Source organism: Gopherus flavomarginatus, chromosome 19 (genome assembly GCF_025201925.1).
Source record: "Gopherus flavomarginatus isolate rGopFla2 chromosome 19, rGopFla2.mat.asm, whole genome shotgun sequence".
In the NCBI taxonomy this organism is placed as follows: Eukaryota; Metazoa; Chordata; order Testudines; family Testudinidae; genus Gopherus; species Gopherus flavomarginatus.
In genome coordinates this window covers 12,354,344-12,370,116 of record NC_066635.1, presented here as the reverse complement: position 1 = coordinate 12,370,116, position 15,773 = coordinate 12,354,344, and the positions used below count along the sequence as shown (strand labels likewise).

At 41.9% G+C, this 15,773-nt stretch overlaps 1 protein-coding gene across 1 annotated transcript in view; it reads left to right on the top strand.

Moving 5' to 3' along the window:
• Positions 1-15,773, top strand: part of CALN1 (calneuron 1) — a 159,718-nt gene that overhangs the window by 122,079 nt on the left and 21,866 nt on the right. Inside the window, exon 3 of the mRNA XM_050929685.1 lies at positions 5,598-5,741. Coding sequence (XP_050785642.1) covers positions 5,598-5,741 — 144 coding nt within the window. The remainder of the gene's footprint in view (positions 1-5,597; positions 5,742-15,773) is intronic.

Here is a 15,773-nt window from a genome sequence, read left to right as displayed (position 1 = left end):
ATTACTCCCTACTGATTTTAATTCTTGGCAGAAGCTCTGTGACCCTCCCCCATAGACCTAGAATACCATCCTTAGCTCACAATGATACATATAACATTTATAGATACAAAAGCATGTGACTAATCCCTGAGCCTGTAGCATCTGGCCCATCTCAATATAATAGTCTTTGAAAGTGTCCAGGTTTCTAAGGTCTTGCATCTGTCTCTCATACAGTCACCCAATATTAAAATCCCCAGATACTTAACTACCACCTTCTCTTCATGAGAAGTTCTCTTTGCGTTTTCTGGGTTTGGGAGTAAACTACATACATCAGACTGGAGGGTGACAGCCGTACAAACTGATGCCAAGTAATATACATGGGAGTGGGAATATACTCAAATCCCTAATGGAAACCAGTAGAACTTGAACAGACCTGTTGCTTGCTACAGTATGGCCAGCCCCTGCACAGGATTGCTTGGAACTAGTGCACCCCCACTGGTCGCTTCTCCAGAAGGGTGGGTAAGAGGCTTCACCCTTCTGGAGCAGTGTCAATCTGTGCTGCCCTCTGGTCACAGTTTGGCCCTTATTCTTCTATACTATTATTATGACTATGTTTATTACGGTTGTTGTGCCTGGGAACTAGCCAAAATTGGGGCTACCCTGTTGTTGTAGGCATTGTGCAAACCCAGAGTAGTAGACCTGAGCAAATAATGGAATTTTCGGTTTGAGCACCGAACTAAACACTCTGAAAAAGAATCTGGTTCAAATTGAATCAAATCGAAATTTTATGCTGAAACACATACATTTGTTTTGAATCAACTGAAACATTTTGGATTGATTTAAATGAAAATTTTGGTTTTTTTAAATTTTAGTGTCAATTAAAATATTTTGATTTACTCGAAATAATTTGTGTTTTGGTTTTGGTTCATCAGCGTTTGGCTGTTTTACCACTTTTTGTTTTCTTTTTAATCTGGCTAAGTTTGAAGTCAACGTCAACATTTTGAAATTTTCAAAACACAACATTTTGAAATGAAAAAGTCAAAACAAAACATTCTGAAATGGTTGAAATAAAATGTTTTCTCTTCTTTGAAATTTTGTTCCTGTTTTTTTCTGTATGGAAATTTATTCATTGAATTGGGCCCAAATTTGCAGAGAGTTTTGGGGCATGGAAAGAGGCATTTTTCAACAAAAAAAAAAATCTATTTGTTGAAAATTATTTGCCGTGCTCTAATAAACAGTCCCTGCCCCCAAAGGGCCTGTAGTCTAAATCAGTCATTTTCAACTGGTGGTCCGCAGACCTCAGGGAGTCTGCAGACTATGCCTAAGATTTCCAAAAGGGTCCAGCACTTCAATTTGAAATTTGTTAGTGGTCCACACATGAAAAAAGGCTGAAAACCACTGGGGTCTAAATAAAGGAGTTCTCAATTTTTTCATAGTGTGGACAGTATCTTTGCTGAGTGATTGCTTCATGGGCACCTCCTGTCCCACTTGTGATCCAGCAGCATCAGTCGTCATTGCAACCACCATAATCACTTGGAAAAATGATATAAGGGAAGTCTTGATGTATTTTGAGCTTCTGGTAATGACATTTAAAGGCTGATAACAAAGGGGGGAACTAGAACCTTGTGATCCACAGGTTCAGAGACCACAGTTTGAGAACTGTGGTTCTGTACCCGTTAGCTAATAGAGTTGGCTTGACTGTATCTGAAAACGAATCAGAGCTGAGTGACTTTTAAGTTAGGTGATGTGCCGAACAGTAACAGGGAGTCTGTTGGAGAGCAGAATCAAAGAGTGCTACAAAGAAAAAAATGTTTGAGGTGGAGTTGTATACAAAGGAGGTACTTACTGAAGTATAGCTGCTTTTTGTGCTTTGAGTACAACCTATTTATAGCTCCTCAAATATACTTACACTGGGAAGTGCTATTTATAGACATGAGTGAAAATAGGTAGGTTTGGGGTCAGAAGTTGATGTTTCAGACTTGGTTAAAAGTTCATTTTTCTGAAGGCTGTGGAACAGCTTGAATTGAAGTTTATGTCGGGATTCTAACCAAGGCCCTGATCCAGCAAAGCACTTAAGCATGTGAGTACTCCCAATGAAATCTGCCATATGTTGGGATTAAGAAATCCTACACTGAAGTCAATATATGAATGTAGATTATTCATGTTTAAGTGCTCTCACATTGCGGCTTGTAAAGTTTTCTGACGTAAATGCCTGATATTTTCCTTTAAAAACCATTTTGTTAGTTTCCTACTATATTTTTAGTTCTGATTTGCTTTTTTTTTAAGCTGTCAAAGATCATTTTTTTAAATGAATGGATTCCACTGTAATATTTACTGCACTTCAGCTTTCAGCCCAGCATATGAAAATAGATCTCACTCAAGCTGGCAGTGTCTAATGGGATTCATTGCTACTCCAGAGGCTTTATGTACTGAAACTTCCAGCTGTGCTTGATTTGAACAGACTCGTCATCGCTTTACATTATTGTGATTCCAATGCAAGGAGAGAAGGTGGATACAAGATAGCATCTATCTTTCACTTATGAATAAAGAGGCCATAGTTAATTCCCGTAGGAACTGAAAATATAGCTATTATGGGTCTGATCCAATGCCCACTGACATTAATGGTAATCTTCCCTTTGACTTCAGTGGGTTTTGGATCAGGCCTTATATGGGTGACATATAAAAGGCGATTTAGAAACCAACTAAGCAAACATGGAATTATTTCGTAGTATAAGATAGCTTATTTACAGTGAAATGATAAAGGCACAATAGATTTTGTCAAAGCAACAGTGGTGTATGTGTGAACTTTGATTTATTATGATTTAGAAGCTGTTTTGGGGCTTTAAAAGAATTAGTAGAAAATAGTTAAGTCACTGCAGCCTACCATTGTGAGCTATGATATCATCAGCTCTTCCTTGGATTGAAGATCCATTATTATTGTAACGGATTCCCTACAGGGCATTAGTATTCCCATTAGTCAGATGGGGAACTGAGGCACAAGAAAGTAAGACACTTCCTCAAGGTTACTCAGGGACTCTGTGGTGAAGGAGGGAATTGAATATCTATCTCCTGAGTCCTAGGCTAGTACCCGAACCACTCTGACCTAGTTGAAAATTTTCTGATTAAACTGTTTTATGGCAGAAAACTGAATTTTGAATTGAAAACCAAACACCTGAAAATGAAAACTTAATTTTTCAGCTGAAACCAAAATATCTTGAATCAGACATGCTGTCACGATACCTCATAGGAGTTGTTGTTTGGTGCCCTTGATCCTCCCCATACTCTGTGGACTGGGCTCCCCAACTGGTTTTCATCTGCTATGATGCACTGGGGCCACAGAACTCTCATGGTATACCACGTCTCCTCCCCGAGAGAATCATGGTGGATCATGGGAAATGCAGTCTGACTGGGGAGCCTGGTCTCTGGGAGAATGGGAGTGTGAGGCACCTGAACTACAACTCCCATGGGGCACTGCAACAGAATTTTACAAATATTTTGATTTTTAGTTTTTTGATGAAGATGAAATTTTCTGCAGGGAAAAGAGCCCTATTTTCCAAACAGCCACCTTTTCATCTGTTTAAATATATTCATTTTATTAATTTTCCAAAAGCAAAGGCTACAGAGGCACCAGCCATGCAATACGATCAATAAGTTCTGCAGGAGACAGTTATAATGCAAAGAAATATTTATGCAGATAAGTGGCTCATTGCACATCCCCATGGGCAAAGGGGAGCAAAGTGGATAGAGCTAGGGCAGTGAAAGCAGATGAGGGGAACTCACCTCTATGTCATGTTCCTACTTTCCCAGTAATCTTCAGAATCCTACTTTGTGCAGTTGGAAATAGCATGTTGGTGAGGAATGGCCATCCACCTTGGAATGCTCCCTCTGGGACCCATGTGGGTGAATACAGTATGGATACTAGCAATATTGACTTCTGCTCCATGCATCTCATTAGGGGAGTGGGCACTGGGCTCCTCTGGGGTTCCCTGAACTATTCCCCTTCAGGATAACATTCATCAGAAAGTCTGTGGTTTACCGGACAGAGTTTCCCGGAGTCCTCTACCTTCTTGTAGGTTTTATTACTGAAAGGTACATTATGGCCCTGGGTAAACTGAAAATGATCAGTCAACATCCTTGCAAACAATTCACAAGTAAGATAAACATAACTGATGACATGTTAAATAAGGAATGTGTTCGTATCCTAGCAGAGATCATAAAGAGCTGACTGACGTGAGATTACTGAACCTGTTAATAGCTCATTATCTCCCTGAAAGGTGTTTAATAAAACATCCTATGTTTTCTTTCCAAATGCTTGTTGAAAAGACAAACCTATTTAACAAAACAAAACAAACCCCAAATCCCTTAAAGTAGGAAGGCTTCCCAGCTGGCTGAGACTCCAGAATTGACGTGAATCAGAATGTCCTGCATTTTAAGCAGTCATGACCACTTCACCTGGGGAATTTGATGGTGAAACTTCAATGTTAAGCAAGCCCTGAAGTATGTCAAACTTGGATAACCATCAGTGCCCGCAATGCATTGACAGAACATGGACACTCCAGGATAGGGAATGACTGAGCAGTATGGAGTTTAAAGCGGCTATGAAAGGCTTGAGGTGTGAATGTCAGATTTAAAACAAAAGCAACATCAGAGGACAAAAACTGAGCCAGGGTTGGGAAGAATGATGGATGATTTCTCTGGTTCTCACAGATTTTTATTGATCTGTGGCTGTTTATAGCTGTAAAACAGTTATAAATTAGAGGAATGCCATGAAAAGTAGTGGGGGGTGGAAATTGCCTGGAGGTGGTTCAAAAGATATACATCACGATTTATCAGACAAGAAAGAAAATGAGATTTAGGGCTTCATTTGGGAGATAAGACTCTTCTATGAGAGCGATTTAACTTCCAAAGGCAGTTCTTTGGGCCAAAAGTGTTATTGGCTGTAGGCAAAAATCTCCTATTTAGATTGGTGTGACTTCATGTAATAGTGGGGAGACGTTGTCCTAATGTGGTGATGTGAGTGACCTCATTAAAGGGTCGTGCTTAGGTTATGTGCATCTGCATGTAGCAGAGGATTGTGCCTACGTTCTCTTACCCTGCGATAAGGTCATGGTTTTATTACCCTGCTTGTATGACGGACAAACTTATCTGCCTTACAAATGTGCTGACAGGCTTAATTCATTACTTTTTCTGAAAAGGACTCTGAGTCTATTTGATGAAATAGTCTATTGTATCCCAGGGTTGGTGTGATGATTATAATTCTAGAAACATAAGAATAGCCATACTAGATCAGAACAATCCACCCAGAGCTCAGTATCAGATACTGCAGAGAGATTCAGAAAAACCTCAAATAAATATTTGTGCAATAATTTCCCTAGAGACAAATTACATTATATATATATATATATATATGTGTGTGTGTGTATATGTTTATAAAATGTGGGATATCATCGACACTCAACCCAGGAGATTTTTTTTTATCTATATATATCCTGGTTACTATTACTGGAACATTAACAAACATCTCATTGATATAATAAAGAGAGATGTATATTCTTTGCATGGAGAGGTTAATGCACCATGATGCTATTTCACCCTTCTTCTTTTCTTCATTATTGCAGAAATCCGTGAAGCCTTTCGGGTGCTGGACAGGGATGGGAATGGCTTTATCTCCAAGCAGGAGCTGGGCATGGCTATGCGTTCTTTGGGGTACATGCCTAGTGAGGTGGAATTGGCAATTATCATGCAGCGCCTTGATATGGATGGTAAGTCATCATTATTCTTTGAATTATAGTAGTGCTGGGTGTTGTATAAATACAGTGAGAGGCAGTCGCTGCCTCAAAGAACTTACTATCTAAATAGACATGACAGAGAAAGAGCTGGAGGGGAAACAGAGGCACAGAAAGGTGGAGTGGCTGGTCTGAGGTCACACATGAGCTCAATAGCAGAGACAGAAATAGAACGCAGGACTCCTGACTCCCTGTCCTATGCACTATCTGTTAGACCATGCTGCCTCATCTTATAAAATTCCCCAGATAAAACCTGTACAAACAGATTTTCACTTGCAGATAGGACTGTCCTATAATTTCCAAGCAATATCCAGGTGGAAGTGGCAAAATAGTGCCTTTCAAAGTATCCTGCTAAACCATTTCCTCCTTAGTTTTGTTTTCAGATATGCATTGTGAATACAGTGCTCATGAAAGGTATCAGCTGATAACCCAGGAAACTGAAGTCCTTTATTCATTCACAGAGCAGGTACAACAGTGGTGCAAGCTTCCCCACACTGTCCCTTCTATATGACTCTATTTTGACCACCTCTAGGAATGAGAGGGTAGCTCAGTTTCCATAATCCATTCAAATACTTGGCTTCTCTGCTGTGCCAGCTAGAGGTAGTCATGGTGGTGGTTTTGTGGATGCTTGTTCACTGAGAGTTAGACTGAAACCACTAAACATGTTTGATTCAGTCACTAAACAGATATCAATTGTGAGGACTTTTTGGTAATTTCTGGGCTGCCTTTGAACCAGTGACCTTGCATTGGAAGGCTTTGGAGCCCATTATCTGTGTCTTGAATGCTCCACTCCTCTGAGCAATCCAGTCCTTTATAAGCCATGATGTAATTCTGCTGCATCATTCATAGCTTGCAAGTGAAAGTTGCTATAGGTGGGGCTTTCTCATGATGTGTCTGAAATGGGGAAGCTTTGGAAGTTTTCATGGGCAAGGCTTTGAAAAGGATGGAACAAGGCCCTGTGGAGAGATCTCCTTCAAATAGTTACTAACATATAATAAAAGAAAAGGAACCCATTATTAAAGTGAATAGAGGAATAGGACATCAAGGCTTTTGGAACCATGGGGGACTCTTAGCTGACGTACATCTGCAGTCATACTAGCTCAGAATAAGGAGCCATCTTTAAAATGTCCTTAGAGTTATAGGTCAGAAAGGTAAACGCTTTTCTAACAGCTAAAATGTGCATAGATGCTGGACTAATGAGCAGCTCTTCTCTCCTGTTTCTGCAAAGGCATATAACAACAGTGAAAAATTATATGAAATGGTGGAAAGCCAAATAGAAAACATTATCGTGTATGCAGTACAAATATATTAATCATGTCAGGCTGCAGAAAATTTGGTGGGTTTTTGGTTTTAGTGTTTGTTTTTTATAGTAAAATCTTTCTGGTCATCCAAAGAAGTTTTACAATGCAGAGTATTATAAATCTGCAAATGTTAAATTGAGAGTGTTGATATCCTCCATGTGCAACAGATGCACCATGGAGTGTAGCTAATACGTGCTGCTTTTAAATAAAATTTGCTCCTTGTTACAAATGTGTGAGCGAAGTGCAAACTTCAGATGTTTCCTGGGTTTAGTTCATATGCTGCTTTGGTTTAGAAATTGGGCTTGGAATTTCTCACATGATTTTTAGTACTTTCTGTTTCCAGTTAGGACAGATATGCCATGATCATAGGCTTTCAGTCTCTTGTGATTAAAGAAGGGAAAAACACCTCTATGTAAAAGAGCATGATAACCTTTCTATAGAATGTTCAAAGTATCCCATAGAATTCTATAGCAGGGATAGAAATCAATAGAAAATGGATTCCATAGGGTGGATTTTAAAAATGGTGGAAAGTATCTCATTCTTTCTGAAAAAAAATTCTATAGGTTTTAAGAGTAATTTCTATAGAGCACTATTGTGTTCATCCTATTAAATTATATTGGATTCTTCCATAAGGGTGATTTTGCTTTAGGTTTTACAGAATGATGTGGTACAGATTCATACACTTTTAATACAAAGAATGATTTGGATAATGACTCCAACTCCAGTCCATTTCCTGTTATTCTCTCATTCCCGGTATCTGGATGCTCTGGAGATCTCTGGCATGCTGTCATTTCCACTTCTAGTACAGCTGGGATCTGTAAATGCAGAGGTGGCATGAAAAGGTAAAAGAGAGGAATAAATTAAATGAACTTCTGAGACCTTTGACAAAGTTTCAATGTCAGTTTTGCATAAAGATTGGGAGGTGAGTCTTGTATCTGAGCCAATTCACCCATCCCGATCTAGCTTTTCTAGCTGTGTTGTTTATTATTAATTATTAATGTTTCTGAGGTGCCTATTTTCATAGTATTTTGACTGAAGGGTTTCTGGACTAGAAGACACATGCATGTGATGTAAAGAACATAAGAATGGCCCTACTGGGTCAGACCAAAGGTCCATCTAGCCCAACATCCTGTCTTCTGACAGTGGCCAATGCCAGGTGCCCCAGAGGGAATGAACACAACAGGTAATCATCAAGTGATCCATCCCCTGTTGCTCATTCCCAGCTTTTGGCAAACACAGGATAGGGACACTATCCCTGCCCATCCTGGCTAATAGCCATTGGTAGACCTATCCTCCATTAATTTATCTAGTTCTTTTTTGAGCCCTGTTGTGGTCTTGGCCTTCATGACATCCTCTGGCAAGGAGTTCCACAGGTTGTGCGTTGTGTGAAGAAATACTTCCTTTTATTTGTTTTAAACCTGCTGCCTATTAATTTCATTTGGTGACCCTTAGTTCTTGTGTTATGAGAAGTAGTAAACAACACTTCCTTACCTACTTTCTCTGCACAAGTAGAGATCTTAATCATTTCTCCCCTTAGCTGTCTCTTTTCCAAGCTGAAAAGTCCCAGTCTTATTAGTCTCTCCTCCTATGGAAGCTGTTCCATAACCCTAATCATTTTTGTTGCCCTTTTCTGAACCTTTTCTAATTCCAATACATGTTTTTTGAGATGGGGCAATCACATCTGCAAACAGTGTTCAAGATGTGGGCGTACCATGGATTTATACAGAGGCAACATGATATTTTCTGTCCTATTATCTGTCCCTTGCTTAATTATTCCCAGCATTCTGTTCACTTTTTTGACTGCCACTGCACATTGAGTGGATGTTTTCAGAGAACTATCCACAGTGACTGCAAGATCTCTTTCTTGAGTGGTAACAGCTAATTTAGACCCCATCATTTTATATGTACAATTGGGATTATGCTTTCCAATGTGCATAAAGAATAAGTGGATCCGGAGTTTAAAAAGATGAAAAACAAAACAGAAAGATTAGTAGGGAAAATTCTTAAGGCAGTACAGGAGCTGGGAGGGGGGGAATATTATGGGAAGAATTTATTTAGACTGCAAACCAAGCTAACACAATGCAGCTCAAGGTTTTCTTTTCTTTAATGGATTGCTCTTTTCCACAGCTTATCTTGAAACATGTAATGAAAACCTGAAACTGTATAACTCACTTCCCTTTCTTTCTCTTGTTCGGTACTCTGGGCATGACCCAAAGTCCAATGAAGTCAATGGAAATTGACTTCTCTGGGCTTCGAATCAGGCCCTGTACTTGCAGATATAGATCTACGCAGCCAACTTTCTCTCTGTTGTATATTCCTGATGAGGGATGCAGCACTTTGTCAGAATAAAGCCAGAAAACTGAAGCTCTTGGCAGTGCTTTGCCTACATTTATCTCAGCTGGGATGCCAGGTTGCATGATAAATCATTATGTACAATGCTCAATCATGAGACCCCCCCCCAGTACGTGAGTGCTACGGAAAAGACAATAAACCCTCTGTGCATTTGGGAGTATGTGACTGATAAAGATATAATGTGCACATGGACATGTTAGCCAGATGTGTGCTTCCCCCAGTAGGCTGATGACAGTGCCTGCTAATAGTAAGGTAATAAAATTGGCAGTGGTTTACGTGTAATCTGAACCAGTCTGTGTGGACCTGGTACAAACATAATGTTTTTATTGGACAATACCTTGGGAGTATCTTTGGATTGCAAGATGGCAGAGGAACTGTATCTGCCTTGCCTTATTTAGCTGACAAATTGATTATAATGACACAACCAGAATCAGTCAGCCTTTCCATTCCTGTATGAACCCCATTTTGTAAGTGGGTTGAGAGTGAGAACTCAGCTATTAAAAATCTGTTTCAGGTTGAAAATGAATAGAAGCCTAAGCCTGGGAGAAAGTTTGTCTTACCCAGATTGGATGAATTTGTAAAGAAGAGCCAACAGCAGGAATAATATGGACAGTTTTTGATGGCTTGGCACTCATCCTAAACTAAAATAACACCACCACCACCACAACCCCAAAAGGGAATGTCCTGATTTTTCAGTCTTGCTATCTGGTCATCCTATTGACAGATTATACAGGAATCACTTCCTATCCCACTGAAAAGCAGCTACTCCTGGGGTCGTAACATGGCAGTTGATTAACAATGCGAAGTGTAACCACATAACAGGTTAGGACAGAAATAAAGGAGAATTTTATATCCCAGGGAAAAAGCAGGCAGAAGTTAGGTTAGGTTGAAAATGCTGGTAGAATTCTAAGTAGACGTGGTAATTGTCCAAACTGGAATTTGACCAATACCTCAGTAAAAGTGTCATGCAGTCTTTGATGCCCATGAGTTTTCAGCAACACCATGTTTCCAGCAGCCCAGTGCCCAGTAACAGCATGTTGGGGCATTAGTTCATTAGTGAGATAAAGAAAAGAGAGCCACCAAAAGAACTTGCGTCAGTGGACAGAATTTTTCTCTGGAGTTTTCCCATTCAAGTGCCGACCAATGCTGACTCTTCCAGCTTGTATGATCTAATCCCAACCCCAGTTTAGAATTATCTGCAGTGGTGCATCGAAGCATATATTGTATTGTACTCTCTCAGAAGGATTCTTAGAACAGTTGGAACAGAGAGAGAAGTTTCTCAAATATCTGATTGTCTCTCTTGAAATTGGCTTTCAGTTGTGAATCATTCAGTTTGGCCAGTGTAATGATTTATTTTGAATTGCATTTTCTTTTATTGGAATTGATTATGTCCTGAGTGTTCTTGCCACTTGCTCTGGAAGAAAAAAAAAAAGCTTTTTATTTCGCTTTTGGTTCTTATGAGCACATTATCCCACAAAATGACTGCATTGTAGAAAAGTGCAAGCATCTAGTTAATTCATTAAAAAGACAATGACATAAAAACCTCACGGTGGAAATTTTTTCAAGTATAAAGAGTATAACTGTGGAGGCTTGGATGCAACAGATGTGATGATGACAAGACCAGGGATGGACATGAATAATTTGTCAGAGCAATGGACACAGTTGACAGGAGCTGGGAACGTTGTTGGGATGAGATTAAGATAAAGGGATGGTGGTTGAAAACTTGAACTGATTCACAAACCCATAATCTCAATGAAAGCAGTTTGAGTTGAAATGTTGGTGTCCTTTGGGCTTTTATAGGCTGGTGATTCTGAATGAACATTATTTAGAATGGATTTGTATTCTATTGTAGTGAAACAAACTGGATTTTGTGTATCCGTGCTGCTGCCCTCTCAGGGATGGCGTTGGAATTGCTCATTTGAGTGTCATAAACCCTGTAGCACGATGGAGATGTTCTTAACTCAAGTGGTAGAGACATATGAGTTCAGAGCTATAAGATCTGAGTTCTGTCCTTGCTGGAATGACAAAGATTTAAGTTGTCATGGTGTGCCTATGGTGACAACCGTGAAGCTCTAAGTGGCCACACATTTATTATCACGGTGTGGTTAGTACTTTACTTCATGGTAGTTATATGCTGTAGTTCTGCCTGTTATGCTGTGGGCCCTGTTGTTTTATAGGGAACAGACAAAGTGAGCCTCACTGGGGAAAAGGGATACGGGCTAGAAGACTGGCCTGAGCTGGGAAGCAAGTAGGATTGAATCCTGCTCTTTGTGCCGCTGCTGCAGTTCTGTGGTTCTAGGTCTAGCAAATGACACAAGGTATCTGTAGGTAGGAATGTGCATGCTTGTAATGAAATCTGCACTAAGGGGCCCACTTTCAACAGGCAGCTCCCCCATAGCAACTGACCACGTTAGTGTCCCCAGGAGGCTTCCAGTACAATTTTTTGTTGTGCATGTTAGGTAAAGGCTACCCCTTTGCCTAAATTCTGCCATCCCTTGGGTTGGCGTGCTGTGTGGGGGCAGACAGTGAGCCCTCTTCTCCCTCAGTGCATCCAGGCAGGGGCCAGGCAGCACAGTAAGGGCTAGAGCAGCGGTTCTGAAACTGTGGGTCAGGATCCAAAGTGGGTTGGGACCCCATTTGAATGGGGTTGCCAGGGCTAGCGTTGGACTTTCTGGGGACAAAGCCTGAGTCCCACTGTCTGGGGCTGAAGCCTGAGCCCCACCGCCCAGGGCTGAAGCCCAAGGGATTGAGCCCTGAGTGACGGGGCTCAGGCTTCAGGCCCCACACCCGGGGTGGCGGGTCTTGGGCTTCGGTTTTGTTCTCCTCCCTACGCAGGACAGTGGGGTTCGGACGGGTTCAGGCTTTGGTCCCGCCCTCCTGGGGTCATGTAATAATTTTTGTTGTCAGTGCAATGAAGTGTGAGAACCCGTGGGCTACAGGATAGGGAGACAGGATGGCTAAACTTCAACTGATGGTGTTTCTCAGCCCCAGGTAGCCTGGGAGCACCCCTGCAAGGACCTGCCCTACTGTGCACCAGGTGGTAGCGTCTGGAAGCAGATGCTGGGGGTACGTGACCCTGCTAATGTCTGCATCAGCCATTAGGAGCATTGGTGCATTTGCTTCCCCCAAGGCTAACTGAGCCATTTTCCCCGTACCAGCCTTATGCAGACAGAATGGCTAAAGGAACCTCCACAGAGCTGCTGCCACTCTGCTGCCCTCCCTCCTATCATGATGTGGGTCAGGTAGAAAACAACACAATTTAGCATATTATGCTACCAGCACATTCCCTGCCCTGTGCATCTCCTCTCGTATCTTTGTGAAGGAGTAAGCATCCAGCTGCCTTCTCCCGAACCCAACCTGACTGAATGCAAAATACTTCCCCTGAATACCAAACTCCGCAGCTCTCATTGGAGGCAGGCACTGCAGGTCAGAGCAGTTATTGTATTTCTTAAAAGGGCTGCTGCTTATTTTTTTAATTTGTAAAGTCTCCTTACCGTTTTCAAAGGTATAGTTCAGCCAAGGAGAAGGGTGGCTGCTGCAGAGGGAAATATTTTAGTCATTTTTTTTTTAACTGTTAAAAATAAAGCTAAGGGGAAAATAATATATTGGGAATATTTCAGGTCTCTAAAGAAACCTAATAAACTACCACAGTCCTGTTGTTTTACTCGCTATCGAAAGGGGCTGAGATACTACTCTAATGAAGGTAGTATAGCAAGCCAAGTAAAATAGGATAGAGTAGAGTATGGAAAAACTGCTTCTCATTACTGTGCGTGTGTCGGGGGGAGGCCAATGCTTTCATCCCTTAAGGATGAGGTGCATCCTGTGCAGGGTAGGCAATGCTTATGCCCTGTTTTGAGGATACAAGCAGGTCTTAGATTGTGTGTTGGCTCTCTGCTTTGGGATGAATTTCACACTAAGACAGCAGAGGGTTGTTCAATACACTTGAATATTCACCAGATGGACAATGGCCATATATGAACACACTGGATGTCATTCCTCAGATCTGTGATATGTGCTCTGACACCATGGACCACGTTCTGCCTGACTTACACCCCAGGGCCCACTGGTGCCATTGGGGGAGAGCAACATATTCACTTTTCCATTGCCTGGGGTGCAACTGAGGTAATTTAGGCCTTGTGTTCCTACCTATATGCTGAACTGCATAATATTAACTTGAATGTTACAAATCATGGGTGTTTCATGTACCATGTGCTGGGTAATAACATGAAGGACTCCATGCTTATAACATTAAACCAGCTTTTTATTAAGATAACTATTTACAGAGATGCTGGGATGGCAGCTAGTATTCTAGCCATGTGCACACAGACTGACTTTCTGGTGCCTTCTTCAGACTCTTCCCTTCTGCAGCCTGTGCTCATCCCTCCAAGTTCTATGCATGTTGCTACAATGTTGAATACATACCTATCTTTCTGCAGTCTTATTAGCAAGTTGAGATGCTCTTTCTTTATAGCCTTGGGATGTAAAGTATGTAAAATCTATTTTCTGTGAGAAAAAAGGAATAGTTTGTATGATTTGCCAGTTAGCAGGAAAACTAATAAAGATATTGAAAAACAGCATATTAACTACTGCATTTTCCTGTGTTGTGAGCCCACCATTTAAACTAGCCTCTAGAAATAAAAAAGATGAATCTGTGACTCACGATGCTTGAATTTAACTGTTAGGGCTATATGCTCCACTGGTATAAGTAGATAAAATTCCATTGAAATCAATGGAGCTATGTACCCATAATGCAGAGAAGTTGGCCCCATTGTGTAAACTTCCCTCATAGTTAGGGATTCTTCTAGCGCTCCCTTTTCTGATCTTACTTTTGGGGTACAGTCAGGTTGAGCTGTTACAAGATTGAAATACAGCTACCAACCCTCCCGGTTTCACCGGGAGTCTCCCAGAATCAGGCTTTATTTCCCGGAGGCTACTGAAGCCAAACTGGGAGATTTTAGGCCACCAAAAGTCTGGTGGCACAGTGGGGCTAAGACAGGATCCCTGCCTGCCCTGGCCCCATGCTGCTCCCGGAAGCGGCCAGCATGTCCCTGCGGCCCCTGGAGGGGGCAGGGGTCTCTGTGCACTGCCTATGCCCTGAGCGCCCACTCCACAGCTCCCATTATCTGGGAACTACGGCCAATGGGAGCTGCAGGGGTGGTGCCTGCAGGCGGGGGCAGTGTGTGGAGCCACTTGCCCCCCCCTCCAGGGGCCGCAAGGACTTGCTGGCCGCTTCCAAAGGCAGCGTGCAGAGTCCCCGACCCTGCTTGCCTCAGGCGGCTTCTGGTCGGCGGTGCAGCAGTGGGCTAAGGCAGGCTCCACCCCCGCAGCTCCCATTGGCTGCAATTCCAAGTCTATGGGAGCTGCGGAGTTGGTACTGGGGACAGAGGCAGTGTGCAGAGACCCCTGCCCCCCTAGGGGCCGCAGGGACATGCCGACTGCTTCCGGAAATGGTGTGAAGCCAGGGCAGGCATTTGTAGCATAGACAGAACCTTACCAAGCATCCTCTCATATGGTGCACCATAGTCATGACTTGACAATTTCTCTGGGTTAATACTCTTTTCTATACCATACAAAATGATCTATCCTAGTTCAGGTCTTTGAAGCAGCACCAGTATAGTTAAAGCAGTACGACCCCATTGTAGTGTGGACACAGTTGTACCAATTTTGCTATTCTCATATGGGAAGGGGGATAAGTTATACTGGTATAAGGCATCTTGATATTGTTATAGGTGCATCCACACTAGGGATTGGGTTGGTGTAATTATTTTGGTTTAAAAAAATCACACCCTTAACTGAAAGAGTTATATTGGTACAAGATCTCTGTGTAGACCATGCTTTAGTTATTTGTATGGGCCAAAATCATGTAGGGCAGAATTAGATTGATTACATTGAATAGATCAAACCTACACTACAGAATTACTTTGGTATAATATGAATATTCACCTCTACCTCCATATAACGCGGTCCATTTGAGCCAAAAAATCTTACCGTGTTATAGGTGAAACTGCGTTATATCGAACTTGATTTGACCCGCCGGAGTGCACAGCCCCGCCCCCCCGGAGCGCTGCTTTACTGCATTCTATCCAAATTTGTGTTATATTGGGTGGCGTTATGAAGGGGAAGAGGTGTAATTACTTTGAATAATCCACTCTACTGAGCGACATAATTGTACTGACCTAAGTGCTGGTGTAAACAGTTCTGTGTTGGCAGGGGAGCTTTGCCTACCGACAAAGCTGCTGCCTCTTGCTGAGGCAGATTACTATGCCAACAGGAGAGCTCTCTCCCGTCGGCATAGAACGTCTTCATTAAAGCGCTGCATTCGTGCAGCTGCGCTGATACAGCGTTTCGAGTGTAG